An 18,421-nucleotide genomic window follows, 5' to 3' on the forward strand; every position below is an offset into this window, starting at 1 on the left:
CGTGTTTATTTTGGTTTACCTTCTTGTCCATTTAATAAAAGAAGATGAGTGCACATTTCCCCGCTGCGTCTTGGTCCGCTTTACCCTACGACAACCGTGACACACACACAGACAGAACTCTGTATGCTGGGCCGGAGAAAGACTTAGGTATCTAGATAGATAGTCAAGTCAATGGCTCTTCTTTTAACAAGACTATGGTGAATAAAACGAGAGAGCAACATTCGGAGGGAAAAGCTTGTTGAATGTTGAGCTAGCCAGATAAGAGATATTATATTACAGTGGGAACACTCAGCCCCTACCATTCCTCATCGGTGTTGTTCTAAGGGGAGAGACAGAGTGGTGTTGTGACTAGAATGTTAAACTACGTTATCTGGGGGATATCTGACAGTACCTCTGGCCTTTCAGGAGGGATAGATAAACAATTTCAATCCCTTTCTGTGGGTAGAATAAAACACCTGTTCCTACCCCTTTTGGTGAATTTCAACAGGTTTTGAGAGCTTCGTTTGAATGGGTGAATAGACAGAAAGAGACATCTATCTAATTGAAACAATGTTCAATTTCACACATCAGTAGTTACCACTACTATGCCAATGGTAGAGGTAAGGGCGTCAGACTTAACTAATAATAAAACAGTTTTTTGGAACAAACATTTGTTTCCTTTCTCATAAGCCCTAATATTGGGCCTAATTTTCCAAAAAGCTCTGAATGAATTTCAGCCAAGTCATTACCTCACAGAGAAAGAGAGAAGGGCTAGTGTTTCATTAGTAAAGGGAGCCAGTAGCAAGCTGTTGAGGTCCATCTCAGTCTGGTCTCCTGTTGTCCCTAGAGGGCCCTTCCTCGCCCCTGGGCCTGGGGTTGAGAGGTCAGAGCACCAGTGTTAATGGTTACCTAACATTTGACATCAAGGTATGTCTAGAGTAGTGAGGAGGTAGGTTGGGGGTCGGAATGTGTGTGTGTGCGTGTGTGTGTGTGGAGGTGGGGGCAGTGTGTGTGTGTGTGTGTGTGTAAAACGCATTATTCTGATGGAGGAGGGCAGGGGTGCCCCTCGAGGGACAGCCGGGGGTCAGCATTGTCAAGGAGACCTCAAGAGTCCCAATTGTTATTGGCGAATGCGAAAGCAGGGCCTATGAATGCAGGACACAAGGGACTAGCTGCCCCTTCAGAAGGTCCACTAGTAACCACGAGCCTCTGGACACTCATTGGCCAGACTGTCTTTTGTTACACAGAAAAAGACAAGTAATTGAGATAACTAATTATGAGAGAAGTTGAGAAGGAAAGGCTTAGAGAGGTTTCATTCTTGGTAAATAGAAAGAGAGGGAATGAGAGAGAGAGAGAGACTTAAGGTGCTAGGCAGTTTGCCATATCAGGAAACATGACGCGATTTGAAAGAAAAGCCTTCACAGAGAGACAAACAGCTGTTAATATGACAGCATTCTCTCATGGGGATAGGATGTCTCTCTCCCACTTACTGCCTGAAACAAGTCAATACGAAGGCCTGTATAACATCAATGCTCTATATTACAGTTGAAATAACCATACTACAGTGTCTGTGAGGGTGTGAGCTATGGGTGTTTGCATTAGTGTAATCTTTAACTTAACCGAACGAAGTCTACTTCTGTATAAGAGGACATCTTTCACACAAATTATTTCTGCGTGACGTACCGACGAATGCAGATAACCGATCTTACATTTATTACACTAAACTGTATGGGCTGTACAACACAATCAGCAACAAGGCACTCCTCGTTTTAACCGAAATTGCAGCAAAATCACCCAGCACGAACTGCTGACTAAGGCTATGCAAAGCACGGAGAACTATTTCGGTTAGAGAATGCGTGAGACAGACATTGCAGCAGTTTTGATCATCACACTTAACCATTCCGGCTAACCTAAGTGAAAAAGGGGCCAACATAAGCTGTTCACTTCTAAGGTGAGTTCTTTGAAGAAGGTATCTCGCGTGCTATGATGTTGATATGTGCAAACTGCAGTTCTGCAGTGAAAAAACCCCAACATTGGTTAAAAAAATAGGGGCACCTGGTATAATAGCACCTTTTATGAACCCAGGCAACCACCAACCACCACAATACAGTAGCACACAAACAGTATAAAGTGGTAAAACCAGATCCTGTTACACCTTCCAAGTACCTCTCACTAAACAAAGACAGCACTTCTGCTAGGGCCTAAGCTCCACGTCGCTTCAATAGAACACGCAGTCAACAACACACAGTTCCAGACGATAAATATGTTATTACAACTGTGACATCTATTGCCTATCTCACATATTTTTCTTACACTTACTCCACTCTGTAAGCAGCAAATGATTTCAGGTGACTGGAAAGAGCGCAAAACCAAAATAGCTTACTTTCAAATGCTTCTTCACTTCATTTAATTCAACTCTCGGTCATTCTACCATACAAATCAGCACTGAGATATCCATCTTGAATAAATTCCTTTGCTTACTCATTCAACTCCGCCAGCGGGAAACTAGGCCTATTTTAGAAGGCCAGAAGAATATGATTTATGAACAAGGCGTTTTCTTTAGGTAATAAGACAGGTAATTATAGCTAATAATAGTAAGACATGGTAATAAGCGGATCACCCATTTGTATTTATACATTTGAGGTGCTCTCACCTGAGACGGAGACAGTCATGGGGGCCTCTAGAGGTCTGTTGTTATCCAGGTCTCTGCTGAGCTTTAGTTCCCCCGTGTCTGCATTCAGCACCAGTAGGTTCAGCTCATTCCCTGACTCAAAGCTGTAGTGGAGTTTATCCGTCACGTCCGGGTCATGGGCAGGCACCTTCCCTATGATCCCTGAGGGGAAACTATTGGACTTGTTGGTCACATAGTTGTTGAAGATAATCTCAAAGTTTTGCAGAACCGGGTCGTTGTCATTGATGTCGAGTAAACGGATGTGGACTGTGGCGCGGCTGACGAGCGGAGCGGACGTGGCCTGGACCACAATGACAAACTCGGTTCTAGACTCGTAGTCGAGGTCCGTGAGGGCGGTGAGGTCGCCTTTGAAGATGTCCAATTTGAAGATCTCAGGGATGTTCCCCTCCACGATCTGGTACATGATCTGAGCGTTGGTTCCCTCATCTGGGTCGGTGGCGCTGATCCGAGCCAAGACGGAACCGACGGGACTGTTCTCCTCTACGTAGATAAACAGTTCGTCCTTCTCGAACACGGGCGCATTGTCGTTGATATCCAGCACCGACACCTGGATGTCCACCGCTGCTTTGAGAGGAGGAATCCCCTTATCCACAGCGAAGGCCTTCAGGGTATACACAGGCACGTTCTCTCTGTCTAGCTTCCTGGCTGTTCTGATGATGCCAGAGTAGGGCTCGATGAAGAAGTCCCCCTCCCCGTCATCTCCACCCTGGAAGGTGTAGCTCAGCCTTCCGTTGGACCCGGAGTCCCTGTCGGAGGCAGATATCTGGAGCACGCTGGTGTAAATGGGCGCGTCCTCGAATACAGTTCCCTGATACATGTCCCGTAGGAACTGAGGTGTGTTGTCGTTGGCATCCAGGATTATTATCTCCACATAGGTCGTATCGGACTTCTGAGGAATGCCGTTGTCCCTGGCGATGATGGCTAACGTGTACGACGCCTGGTCCTCGTAGTCTATCTCCATCTGTGTGGTGATGGCGCCCGTGTCGGGGTCGATCTTAAACTGGGGGACGTTGTCCTCCATGATGTACGTGATGCGAGCGTTTTCACCCGTGTCTTCGTCGGTGGCACTGATGATGACCACGGTGGACCCAATGGGCCGGTCCTCGCTAATCATCACCTGGTAGTTGGCGCTCTGGAACACAGGACGGTGCGTGTTGGCATCCGTGACGTTGATGAACACCTGTGCCATGTCATAACGTGTGCCGTCTGACGCAGTCACCGTCAGGACATACTGGCGCTCCTGTTTGTAGTCTAAGGGTAACGCCAAGGTGATGAGCCCGCCTCCACTCTGACTGGTGATGGCGAAACGGTTCCTGGTGTTGCCGCTAGAGATCTGATAGGTTACGACGCTATTTACATCCCTGTCGATGGCTGTCACTGTCAACACACTGGTCCCCACCACAGCATCCTCATTAATCTTCAGAGAATACACCTTCTCTGTGAAGGTCGGGATGTTGTCGTTCACATCTAGGACCGTGATGCTCACGCTGGCCGAGGATGACATCGCAGGTATCCCACAATCCCTCGCTTCCATGCCGAAGGTATAGAACTCGGTGGTTTCCCTGTCGAGCTCCGCGGCGACTGTGATCCACCCAGTGCTATTGTTGATGGTGAAGGGGAAACCAGGGGAGGTGTCAGTGAGACGGTACTCTAGACGTGCGTTATTCCCAGAATCAGCGTCTATAGCCTGGATGTGGATTACTGAGTAGCCAATGGCCACATTCTCCAGCACAGTGGCTTGGAAAGGCGTGCTGACGAACATAGGAGCGTTATCATTTATGTCAACCACCTGGACCACCACCATCCCAGTCCCGTTGATCAACGGAGGCCTGCCACCATCCTGAGCTTTAATCCGTAAATTATACTCCCTAATCATCTCGTAATCCAGGGGATTAATGACATCGATGACCCCAGTGGGAGAGTGGATGTAGAACTGTCCCTTCACGTTGCCACTGATGATGCTGTAGTGGACCTTAGCATTGTTTCCCTCGTCTTTGTCCGTGGCCTCGACTTGAGTGACTTTAGAGTTGACAGCCACGTTCTCAGGGATTTGAACCACGTAACGTTTCTCACTGAACTGGGGGTAGTTGTCGTTCTCGTCCTCTACAGAGATGTTGACAGTGGCCGTGGCGCTCCGGGGTTCAGGGTCTTTCCCCTGGTCGTTGGCTTCCACGATAAGCTGGTACTGGGACATGGTCTCTCTGTCGGGTCGCTCTCTGATCCTCACTAGCCCGTGGCGTGGGTCGATCTCAAAACCAGCGTTCACTCCGCCGCTGTTGACTATTTTATAGACCATATTGGCGTTGGAGGGAGCGTCCCCGTCTGTGGCTCTTATGGTCATGACCTCAAAACCCACCTCTACATTCTCCCGTATGGTTACCCGGTATTCAGTCTGCTCGAACACCGGGCTGTGGTCGTTGGTGTCGCTGACCGTCACGGTGAGGTAAGACGTGGCTGAGCGCCGTGGGGAGCCGTTGTCTGTTACCATTACTTTGAAGACGTGTGTGTCTTTGACCTCCCTGTCTAAAGGCTGCACTGTTGTAATAGCACCTGTCTGAGGGTTTATTACAAAATAATCGTTGGATCTGCTGTCAAAGAGGGCCTCCATTCCATACTCTATTCTACCGGCCTCTCCATCATCCGGATCAGTGGCCTTCAGTGTGATGACGCGGGTCCCTGATGGTTCATTCTCGGGAACAGACACCTGGTAGTTGGGGAGCTGAAACTGGGGAGGCGTGTTCACATTTCTCCGTTTTCGGTGGTTCCGTTTGCCAGGCACAATCTGGATGGTGTGTGACGGTGACAACTGCTCATGGGTCTCTCCCTCAACCACTGTCACTAACCGCAACCTCACGCGCACGGAGACGCGGACGCGCCGGTCACTCAGAGCACGCAGTGTACAATACAAATGCACCTCGCTCAGCTCTCCTTCACCCAAACAGTAGTTGTCGTCCAGCAATATATTGCCATGTTTAAAAACTGCTCTCAAGTCTTTCCCAGTAGTACATGAGGCAGAAAAAGTGGTATTTCGCGAAAAGGCAGGCAAAAGTTCTGTTACATTCACAAGCAAATTACCCGCGGATAAGCAGGAAGTTGCTTCCAGTTCGGAAAAGTAATTGATGTGAATGTCGGGCTTACCTATTGTGCTCTTTCTCTTGTATTTGATAAAACAGTCCTGTCCGTGTACAAATGTATTGAAATGTGTCAAAACAAAATTTTCAGACGTCAACGACCCTATCCTGATATAGACAGGCACTGGGTTCCTCAATAAGCGCACACAATCCACTTTTCGATACATACGGAGAGCTCCTTCTTGCCATTCCACTTGTAAAAAGTTCTGAATGTATTTAGGAGTTAAAGTCCTGTCGATTTTGTAAGTCCAACCGGGCCCCAGGGACAAATTTGCCAAAACGGTCCCAGTTTGTAACGTCTCCGAAAGGTGTAGCTCGAAACATCCCAGCAAGGGCACATTGAATAGAACACAAACCCAGATCCAATTCATCGGTAATTCCATGGTTTAAAACTCCAACAAATCCCATTCAACCTCATCGAAACACCTCCACAAAACATTAACTATCCCTCTCCCTTTTTCTTTTATCCTTCATGGTGAAGTTTCAAAGTGGAAAACACACTTATATCCATAGTATCCACGGAGCGCAGTCACATTATTCCACGGGCAAGTTTAAATGACTACAAAATGGCTCCGCGGCTCCCCTCCTCTGAGAGTTGATTAGCATAAACCTGCTGTGTTCGGCTCACCGGGACACTTTCGCAGGGGGCTTTCTCATTGACATTCGGAAGTGTCCTGAGCTGTTGGCGATTGCGCATTCGGACCATTGTTATAACAATACAGAGAGCTTGTTAACACGTGCATTGTGTGTTTGGGCTACTAGAACTTTGTTATAAAGCAAGTTTGGTATCATTGAAACTTTCTTTGATGTTTTGTATTGAGTTTGTTACCTGGGAAAATGGTACATTGTTAGAGATGAGTCTGGCCACGGTTCCAAGAAAATTAGCACACAATTATCTTTTGGAAAAAGTTAAACTATTTGGTCAACGATTCGCTTTTGTCATGGTTAGTAGGCTATAACTCAGCATTTGCATATCCATTCTGAATAAATAGTTTACAATAATTTATTGATTTAGAATTGGCCCATGTGCTTGGATTTGTATTGTGGAGTTGGATTATCACTTATTAAGGTTAATTTCTGAATTTATTTTCAGAATATACAGAACTCTCCAGATCATCCATTTGAAATTAGATTATAATCCATTGCTTCCTCCATCCTACCATTTATGTTGGTATCCATCTTAATGTAGTCTTATTTAATGAAAAAGTGTCCCTTGCACCTGTTCGTAATGTATGGCGCTTTCATTTGTTGGTTTTATTCCCATGGAAATCTCATCACCATTGAAAATGAAGGTATGCATGGAACTAAATTAAATAATGCATAATCTGCAAAATCATTGAACAGGTACAGGTAACTACCAAAATAAAGAAATCCCCAACATAAAGTGTCTTAATAATAGGGTGCTGGGCCACCACGAGCCAGAACAGCTTCAATGCACCTTGGCATGGATTCTACAAGTGTCTGGAACTCTATTGGAGGGATGCGACACCATTCTACCACAAGAAATTCCATAAATTGGTGTTTTGTTGATGGTGGTGGAAAACGCGTTCTCAGGCACCACTCCAGAATCTCCAATAAGGATTCAGATCTGGTGACAGCCATGGCTTATAGTTTACATAATTTTCATGCTCATCAAACCATTGTGATTACTCGTTCCCTGTGGATGGGGGCATTGTCATCCTATGGGGGCATAGCCATGGCAGTCAAAATAATGGGCTGCCCAGCATTTTATAACTAAGCATGATGGGATGTTAATTGCTTAATTAACTCCGGAACCACACCTGTGTGGAAGCACCTGCTTTCAATATATTTTGTATTCATCATTTACTCCAGTGTTTCCATTATTTTGGCAGTTACCTATACATTCCACCTGGTATAACATCAATACTGTTATTTTAACCACCAGAAACAGTGCATAGACAAAGTTTAGAAGGCTTAGTATAACTTATGCATGTTCGCCCCCTTTTGGAGAAAGTGGAAGAGGACATGAAACAGTAGCTACAGAGATGTAAAGTGACTCACATACTTTAACTGGATTTCTTCAGTGAGGTTTTATGCTGGCCACAGAAATCCCTTATTTAAAACAATCGTACGTTTAATCACTTAATCAAGTTATTCTCTATTTACATGTTGGATATTTTATACAGTAGTTCAAAAGAATGCAGTTCAATGCTAAATGTGTTTAGGTGAAATGACACCAAAGGAAAAGGCACTATTTGTTTGGATTTTCATGAAAGCCATCATTTTATAAATATGCATTTCACATTTTCTAAAAATCTGTCCAAATAAATAAATTACACAATGAATTACCATGTGTATGATTTTACACAGTCCACACTATCAAATAATACTGTACATCACAAGTACCCTAATAGGAAGAAGTATCAACTGAGTGCAACAGTACAGAGGAAGTTTGAGTGTGTTTTTTGGCGAGTGGACAGGTCCAAAAGCATGATCGGTGTTCTCTTCTGTTCTACAGTAGTGGTTCAGAGAATGGGATAAGGCCTGTGGAAGTACAGTAGTCTTGTCCATCAGCAGTGTGACTGAAGTCTGGAAGGTAAGGTTAGGTCCATATTGATAGTGGATAGGCCTGGGCCTAGGAAGTCTTTTTCAGGCTCAACTGGCTGGTTCCGGAGTCCTCTCCTTGGCCACAGGGGCTTCCTTCATGCGGTCTCGTCCTTGTTGGAGTGTGTGCTCTGTGGGGCCCAGATGGACGATCTTTCCAGTGCCCAGACACTCGTCCCCCTTGTACAGCACTGTAAACTGGGGGGAGATGAGAGAAGTGAATAAGAAGTTAGAAGGGAGGGTAGTGAGGAGAAGACACTGACAGAATTTTTGAAGCAAGGCTATTCACTCAATGTCGAGGTAGATAAGACAGGAACAGAAAATTGATGTTAGTGGGAGACATTGATGCTGAATATTGACTACTAGTTCCTCTGAACTAACCTCCACATTTGAGCACACACACCACTATTCTCTATCACTTCTCTATTCAACTACCCGCACTCTGGCCTCGAGCCCAGAGCTCCAAGACAAACGCGTCTCGGCCATATTGTTTTCTCAGAGCAGTGGGTTATGGGATAGCACATGAAGAAAGGGGGTAATCCAAGCGTGGACAAGGCTCTTTGTACCCTGACTAGAGTCTGGACTAATCCCTGTCAGGGAAACCAGAGACACACTGGAGCAGCTGGCTACGTTTGTTGGGCCTATGATAGGCCTTTGTTCGCTGGCTAATCAGGATCTTAAGGAATAACACACTGGGACTAACACTAACATACCAGCTCACACAGATGAACTAAAACGACTGTAACGGTACATGGGTTGGCTTTACTCCTAAACGCTGACAAAATGACAATAAATCGATTTGAAAAAGGCCTATAGAAATTTTAATCATAGTTTTATTTTTAATTGAGAAAAAAAACATCCCTAGGAAGTAACAAAACCAACTGCCCAAACTGAAAAAGGGTGAGAGAGACGGCTTTACATGTCTAGTGTGGGAAACAACAGAGTGCTTACCTGTCCTGGTGTGAGTGCTCTGATTGGCTGAGACAGCATGAGCCACACAGAGCCATCCATGTTCAAGGTCACAGTGCAAGGAGCTGTGTTATTAACAAGTTACCAACACTTTATTAACATGTCACTAACACTTTCGAAGTGTACATTTTTCACCCATTAAAGCTGTTTAATACATATGGGAGGTAAAGGTATTATTAATGACACTTCCTTACAAACTGTCTGGCCTTAACGTGTCATGTGACTCACAGAGGCATCTGGTGGATGAAGCGGAAGTGACACTCCATCTTAGTCTGGATCAGCTCAGTGGGAGGGTCCTCTGTTATCCAATGGAAACGATCTGTTCGTACCTCGTCTCTGAATAGAGCTGGGTGATTGGTGGTCGGACCCTGATGTTAGGGAGTTTAGAATCTGAATCCCATTGAGAATCAACAGCAAATAACAGCAAGGATGTGGGAGATCTGCCTCATATCCTGTACTGTAGCTAGGCCGGTTGTTTAGGAAACCATACCTTACCACAAACACTTCTCCAGTAGTGATGTCTTTGTCCACAACAAACCATGCGTCCCTCTGCCCACCAATCCGAGCCAACCAACCCTAGCCCTTTGGCCTAGAGTCAGGGTGAACCAACCTGAGAGGAAGAGAAGAAGAGGAAGAGAACCAGTCGTTAATGTAAAGGTTTACCATTGGAAGAGCCGTACTCTTATAAGGATAGTGGGACAAGCAGTAACATAGAAGATACCACTGAGGATATCACACAGCGTTACCTTCACGTTCTGACATGATTTTCCCATCCTAAATGGAGACAAAGTTCGCCGGTTTCGGCTCTAAATACTGACCGAAAAATAGCAACGCGGATATTGTTATTACAGACAAACGTGTTTATTCATTACTTTGGCTAACGTATCTCAATAATTAACTTGATACAGTACATACCTCTAGAATGAAATCCTAAAATGTCCTCTTTCCAATAAAGCAGATGCCCATACTCTGGAAACAGATAATGATTTTCAGTGTTGCCACACAGTCCACGAAAAAATACAATTGACTTTGTAAGATATAGAAATCTATGTCAATACAGTGTAATTAAGGTGTAGGCCAAACAACAACACAATGCAATGAAATTATGTTTAACAAAGTTTATCTGTAGGCAGCTCAGAGAGGAGAGATGATCAATACTTTATTTACACTCCCGTCTGTATGTATTTGGACAGCGAAGCTAACATTTTACATTTGGCTCTATACTCCAACATTTTGGATTTGAGACCAAATGTTTCATATGAGGTGAAAGTACAGAATGTCACCATTTATTTTAGGGTATTTTCATACACATCTGTTTTACCGTTGAGAAATGAAAGCACTAGTCCCCACCCTCTTCTGAAGAAGTCATAAGTAATTGGACAAATTCACTTATAGTGTATCAATAACAGGGAAGGTTAGCGTTTTTTTGGGGGGGGGGATCATCATTATGATCATCAGCACTAATTTGCATATCACAATAATACATTTTTCAAGTCAGAATTATTTAGATTTTTTTGGAGGGGGGGTGGGGCTGATAATACACCCAATGCTCAGACTTACCCAGAACAGTTAATCAGAATATTGACATTTCATGTCTACCTCCTCGATCTGTAGCCTACTGCCACGATCTGTTGATGAGGCAAATATGTTGCTTTTCTTGCATTGGCTAACAGATAGCGGATTTGTATTATTTGTCTACAACGGATATAGCCATACATGGACTAGCTAACTATATTCTCTGGAAAACAAGCTTTTGAATGATATATGAAAATAAAACAAACTGCAAATGCATCCAACAAGTTTGTAGTCACAAACTTGATGTAGTCATTGCGCACTAGGAAAAAGGGGACGAAATACAAAACTTTTAACTACTTTAATACACTAAGTGAATTTGGCCAAATACCTATGACTTGGGAGGACTAGATACATAAAGTACATATGAAACATTTGATCTTAAATCCAAAATGCTGGAGTACAGATACAAATTTAAATGTTTTGCTTTACTGTCCAAATACAGTACATACAGAGGGCAGTGTATCTGTCTGTCTGTGTGGTTAGTTACCTCTTTCTTCTTCAGGACGTGTTGGAAGCCGGCCTCAGCTGCAATCTTCTTCACATAGACTTTGGTGAGTCCCGACAGGGGAAAGACTGTATGCCGCAAAGCATCCTGCAACATCTGGCTGAGGAAGAATGTCTGGTCCTTAAAACAGTCCGCTCCGTGGTACAACCTCACCGCTTCAACGGAGATAACAAAGGGTTAAAAATCTGAGACACCAATCAAATGACAACCCTATAATATAGGTCCCTATATCAAATATAACCAATGGTGGTACTCATTCAAGTTCCTGGAATTTCTCTACACATATCAAATGTCTACAGACTTACAGATAAAAGCCTTTGACATTTGAAATTCGGTACCCTGGTTCTGTTTTGAGAATTCTACAGAACACTTTTTGATTTCACAAGAGCTGAATAAAAAAAAAAAAATGACACTCGATATAATTTTTTTTAGTGGCCTTTTAAGCATTCTAGTACAGCTAAATAGTTGAAACACACACACTGACCAAAAAGTTATTTGTTGGCATTTACATATGTCCCAATTACCAGTAAAACATAATCAACCTATTTCTTTCATTTATTTGCTGTGCTGTTTCGTTGTTCAGTCGTTTCATTCTCAACCAGGATTTCATCATACATGTCAAGCAGTGAAGATTCAGTTCTGTCTGTCCGTGGCCTCTTCTGTCGTGGGTCCTCTTCCTCTGTGCGCACTGTCACTGTGTCCGTTTCCATCTTGTCCAGCTGTGTCTAACATTTCATGTAACCAATGTTTCTTGTCTGCATCGAAGTAGCGGACCTTGTACCTAGCATTGAGCATGTTTGGCGATACAGTAAAGAGGCTCAGAGAGAATGCCACCAAATCGCTTTTTCACAGCCTCTAGCACAGTACTTTTGAAAGTTTGCACCCCACGATCTGTGTCAGCAGTTTTGTTGAGCAGGCGTTTCAATGCCATGATAGAGGGTATCACGTCTGCTGCAGACACAGTTGATGAGCTTATTTCTCCAGTCAGTTGTTTGAATGGAGCTAGGAGTGTGTTCATGTTTCCAAGTTTCAAGTATGTTCTCAAATGCCATAGAAATGGCAGCAGCGGTATGAGAACCAGGACATTCTTGAGCATGCAATACGACTTTCCTCAGTACGAAATCCTCGTCGACCTACTGTGCTGTCAGACTCACCATGCTCATGAGGCTGACATCGCTGGTCCAAATATCAGTCGTGAAGCTAATAGCAGTGACGCCCATAGCAAGTAGCTCATGGATGTGCGTTTCAACAATACTGTGTAACTCCGGTAGGGCAACATCTGAAAAATAGCACCTACTTGGTAGTGTGTACCGGGGCTCGAGGTGCTCGACCAGTCGGCAAAAGCCAACATCATCCCCGACAGAGAATGGTTGATTGTCAAGGGCAATGAATTCTATTATCTTGGCGTTAATGGATTTCGACTTTGAGTTGTCTTGCTGAATTGTTCTTACTTTCTCAAATAACTGTTCGACTTGAACTTGTTTTTAGTGTGCGCTTAGTTTGACATCGGTTTTGCACATCGGCGTTAAACTAGACATCAGGCCGATGCTGGCATTTTTAGCTAATATCGGCCAATTCCGATATGCTTACCAATATACCATGCATCCCTACCAGAAATTAACCGTTTCAGGGTGCGATAAGCAAGACGCACATTCAACATGACGTTAGCGAGCCATCTTATTTACAACGGGCAAAAAAGTTCCAAGCGACTCACACTGCCGCGTCACAATACCTGGTACTCTGGTCCTGGATCTTGGATGCGCTACTCACGCAGGTCCAGGTTTCGTTTCAGCCAGGGTTTGTTTGCGTTTCACACATGCTTTATTGCGCGGATCAGGGTACCAAACGCTCCATGACCCGGATCATAAGGGGATATGTGAAAGCACCCAAAGTCTATGTATTGTTATAAAGAAGTAAGATTGACATGATAATAATAATAACACAGTGGCATGAGAATAGCACAGAAAGAGGTTGAGAGGAGTTTGTTGTTCTTACGGTTCCTGATCTCAAAGCCTCTGAAGACATGTTGAGGGGGAGGAGCCACATGAAGTCATCCTCATCCTCCTGAGATGTCCTGGCACAGTGGCCTGTCGCCATGGCATCAGCACCTACGGGAAATCAGCAACAACACAATTTTGGCTTTTTTTGTACAAGCTCAGTCTCTTTAATGGTACTTGAAGTTCTTAGCATACTTGGATATTTATATAATATGATACTAAGCATACTAATAATACCTAACATTATTATTAGGCTACATACCCAAGCAGTTAATGGCATAATTGTAGAAGTGGTTGAATTTGATGTGTTTGTTGCACAGAATGTCTGGATTTGGTGTCCTTTAAAAGATTGCTGAAGAAAGGAGACTGTTCAGACATTTGAGAGAGAGCAATCTGGGGTATATCAATTTAGCAGATTCTGTTACAAACGGAAAACGCTTTACAACGAAAACGAGCGTTTTCTATTGGATGAATTCCGGTAGGTCCCTTCCCATTTCGTTCCATTAGCTCTGTTTGGTTCTTAAAAGGTAAACGGTTTCCTTTGCAGGACAATGAACACACCAAACATCTAGTTTTGTGACACCAGCCTAATCTCGCCAGCTGTCTGCTTGACCGGGCTACAACCGTTCCAATTATACAGATTTAACAATCATCTAATTAACGAGGTTGCCTACGTGAACACTGCCAGTACTCTTTGACAGGAAGGGTATGTCCAGATTCTGGCACACTTTGTAGGCATCTTCGTCTCTTTCGGAGGAACACACCACCTTCTCATCCAGGGAATCCCAGTTCTTCATAAACACTCCAGTAACGTGGTACAAGTCAACGGGAAGACGATATACTTTCAGTAAACAAGCAACATTATATATAAAATAATAAGACAGATATTCCGTTGAATCATTAAAAAAAATCTTAGGTTTACTTGTATCGTCTCAAAGAGTTTTTAGTTACATAATGTTGAGTGCTCCAGTGAAGGAATGTCTCACCTCTTCGGAGTAACAAAGCACAGAGCTGTCAACTCACCCAGACATCGCGCACACTAGATGTCTCACTACACCCATGATTTTCACTATTTGCCACGAAAATATGTTTTTAATTGTCTTAATCAGGTTACAACTTCACTTTTTCCGATAAACGAAGACATTTCTTCGATCCGTCTCAAAACCATGCCGGACTAGAAACAAGTCACGTGTGGTTTACCTGTGTTGTGTTGCGGTCTGCCAGAATAACTGTAACAATGTGTAAACATAACGGAGCTGTTGAAATTCTGCTCAGTAAATTGGGTAAAAATCTAGAAAATCCACACGTTTTGAATATTTTTTCAAAAGTGTCAAGGTACGTGGACTAGAATTATACAACTGTGTATCTGATTATATTGGCTTCTACACCCGCAAAAGTGGAATATATTGTACAAATGTGTAAATCTGTAGTAACAGTTCCATCATGTCAATGGTGAGATGATTTTGTGTCACTTAATTTCATTAAACTCATTTTGCAAGTATTAACAGAGCAGAAGAATGAAACAATATATAATGTTAATTTTGGTGGAAAGGAGCTAAACAAGTCATATAAGGATAATCCTACTCGCCAAGTCTATGCAAATAAATGACTGTTTTTTGCATAATCCCTCCAGAGATTGTTTCTGACCTCTTTGATACAACTCTGTGGTTGTCTTCCAGCATGGTGGACGTGCCAGTATCAGTGAAAGACATCATTTTGGATCTGCTAAGAGATGCCAGAGAGACAGTGAGGACCAGTCCTTTGGGAGTCATCAACACTCCTATGATCCCATGGTGCCAAACAGCACCACCGCTCAACATCCCCTGTAACATCCACATCAAACTGGAGAGATGCAGAGAACTGGTGAGTTTGTGTATGAATTAAATACCTTAGTCAGGCACATTTACATTACTACAATACAAGTTTAAATTAATAATGCAGGCTGTTTGTAATAGATATATAATTTTTTTACATTTATTTAACCTTTGTTTAACTAGGCAAGTCAGTTAAGAACAAATTCTTATTTACAATGACGGCCTACCAAAAGGCTTCCTGCGGGGACGGGGGCTGGGATTATAATTTTTTTTTTAAATAGGACAAAACACACATCACGACAAGAGACAACACAACACTACATAAAGATAGACCTAAGACAAAAACATAGCATGGCAGCAACAAATGACCACACAGCATGGTAGCAACACAACATGACAACAACATGGTAGCAGCACAACATAGCAGCAGCCCAAAATGGTACAAACATTATTGGGCACAGACAACAGCACAAAGGGCAAGAAGGTAGAGACAACACTACATCACTCAAAGCAGCCATAACTGTCAGTAAGAGTGTCCATGATTGAGTCTTTGAATGAAGAGATTGAGATAAAACTGTCCAGTTTGAGTGTTTGTTGCAGCTCGTTCCAGTCGCTGGCTGCAGCGAACTGGGAAGACGAGCGACCCAGGGATGTGGGTGCTCTGGAGACCTTTAACAGAATGTGACTAGCAGAACAGGTATGGACGCTGAGGGCTGCAGTAAATATCTCAGATATTGGGGAGTGAGGCCTAAGAGGTTAAGAGGGTTTTATAAATAAGCATCAACCAGTGGGTCTTGCGACAGGTATACAGAGATGACCAGTTTACAGAGGAGTATAGAGTCCAGTGATGTGTCCTATAAGGAGCATTGGTGGCAAATCTGATGGCCAAATGGTAAAGAACATCTAGCCCCTCGAGAGCACCCTTACCTGCGGATCTATAAATTACGTCTCCGTAATCTAGCATGGGTAGGATGGTCATCTGAATCAGGGTTAGTTTGGCAACTGGGGTGAAAGAGGAGTGATTACGATAGAGAAAACCAAGTCTAGATTTAACTTTAGCCTGCAGCTTTGATATGTGCTGAGAGAAGGACAGTGTACCATTTAGCCATACTCCCAAGTACTTGTATGAGGTGACTACCTCAAGCTCGAAACCCTCAGAGGTAGTAATCACACCTGTGGGGAGAGGGGCAATCTTCTTACCAAACCACATGACCTTTGTTTTGGAGGTGTTCAGAATAAAGTTAAGGGCAGAGAAAGCTTGTTGGACACTGAGAAAGCTTTGTTGTAGAGCATTTAACACAACATCGGGGAGGGGCCAGCTGAGTATAAGACTGTATCATCTGCATATAAATGGATGAGAGAGCTTCCTACTGCCTGAGCTATGTTGTTGATGTAAATTGAGAAGAGCGTGGGGCCTAGGATCGAGCCTTGGGCTACTCCCTTGGTGACAGGCAGTGGCTGAGAGAGCAGATGTTCTGACTTTATACACTGGACTCTTTGAGCGAGGTAGTTAGCAAACCAGGCCAAAGACCCCTCAGAGACACCAATACTCCATTCCACAAGAATGGAATGGTCTACCGTATCAAAAGCTTTGACCAAGTCAATGAAAATAGCAGCACAACATTGCTTAGAATCAAGAGCAATGGTGACATCATTGAGGACCTTTAAGGTTGCGGTGACACATCCATAACCTGAGCGGAAACCAAATTGCATACCAGAGAGAATACTATAGACATCAAGAAAGCCAGTCAGTTGATTATTGACAAGTTTTTCCAACACTTCTGATAATAAGGCAAAATAGAAATAGGCCTATAACAGTTAGGATCAGCTTAATCTCCCCCTTTAAATAAAGGAAGCAACGCGGCTGCTTTCCAAGCAATGGGAACCTCCCCAGAGAGAAGAGACAGGCTTGGCAATGACTCAGTTATGGAGACTCAGTTATCGCCAACAGGAGGAACTTTGTAGTGGGGCAGGGGAAAAAGAGGGAGGAGCACTGGGGCTAGTCGCATTAGAAGGGGTGGGAGATGAGGAAATGTTAGACGGGCAAGCAGGCATGGCTGAGTCAAATAGGAATCCTGACTTAATGAAGTGGTGTCAGTAACAACCACATCATCAACATTAAGGGACATGGGCAACTGTGAGGAGGAGGGTTTATTCTCCAGGTCTTTAACTGTTTTCTAAAACTTCTTGGAGTTTGACCCACAGAGAGAGATCTGCTCCTTAAAGTAACTAACTTTGGCCTTCCGGATAGCCTGAGAGTACTTATTTCTCATTTGCCTGAATGAGAACCAGTCAGCCTGAGTATGCGTGTGCCGAGCATTTCGCCAAATGCAATTCTTGAGGTGGAGAAACTCTGCAAGATTACGGTCGAACCAGGGGCTGAACCTGTTTTTAAATCTAATTTTGTATTTGTTAACAATACCACTGGAAGGACCAACAGAAGGATTAAGCTGATTCTATACCAATTTAGAGGGCAGGTCATGAAGGAAGGCTTGCTCGTTTTTTAGCAAGCGTCTTTGACAAATCAGGACAGGTCGTTTCAATGAGCAGCCATTACGAACACAGGCTGTAAAACAGTGATCCCTAAGGTGTCACGACTTCCGCCAAAGTCGGTCCCTCTCCTTGTTCGGGCGGCGTTCGGCGGTCGACGTCACCGGTCTTCTAGCCATCGCCGCTCCACCTTTCATTTTTCATTTGTTTTGTCTTGGTTTTCCACACACCTAGTTCACGTTCCCTCATCGGACTAAATGTATATTACCCTCTGTTCCCCCTATGTCTGTGTGTGGAATTGTTTGTTTGTTACGTGTGGCTCGCATCAGGCTGGTTTGCGCCGGGTATGTGTTTGACCCGTGTGTTTTGTTTATTGTACCATTTGTGTACTTTGGGCGTTATCGCTGTTTTCCTTGGGCATGAATAAAGTGCGCCTGTTCTCACCCATCTCTGCTCTCCTGCATCTGACTTACCTTCAACCAGTTGCGCACATCGTGACATAAGGTAATTACAGAAAACACCAGACTGATACCCATTAGGATTATTTGTAAGGATAAAATAGAGGAGAGTAGCCTTTTCTGGGTGTTTGGAATCATACGTTGCGGGATTGGTAATAATCTGAGAAAGACTTAGGGAGTCCCATTGCTCTAGGACTTGGTGGATATGTTGATGGATATGGTTGATGTTGGACATTGAGAGTGATA

At 43.8% G+C, this 18,421-nt stretch overlaps 1 protein-coding gene across 5 annotated transcripts in view; it reads right to left on the minus strand.

Annotated features, from left to right (window-relative positions):
- Positions 1-6,420, minus strand: part of LOC115198649 (cadherin EGF LAG seven-pass G-type receptor 1) — a 126,932-nt gene extending 120,512 nt beyond the window's left edge. For 3 of the 5 annotated variants that reach the window (XM_029760760.1, XM_029760758.1, XM_029760756.1), the window contains exon 1: positions 2,633-6,419. In XM_029760760.1, coding sequence (XP_029616620.1) covers positions 2,633-6,185 — 3,553 coding nt within the window. In that variant the 5' untranslated portion in view covers positions 6,186-6,419. Of the gene's footprint in view, positions 1-2,632 lie in introns of all 5 variants that reach the window. The other 2 variants (XM_029760759.1, XM_029760757.1) reach the window with 1 other exon arrangement.
- Positions 6,421-18,421: the final 12,001 nt, after the last annotated feature.

The sequence above is a fragment of the Salmo trutta genome, chromosome 8, assembly GCF_901001165.1.
Source record: "Salmo trutta chromosome 8, fSalTru1.1, whole genome shotgun sequence".
NCBI classification, from domain to species: domain Eukaryota; kingdom Metazoa; phylum Chordata; class Actinopteri; order Salmoniformes; family Salmonidae; genus Salmo; species Salmo trutta.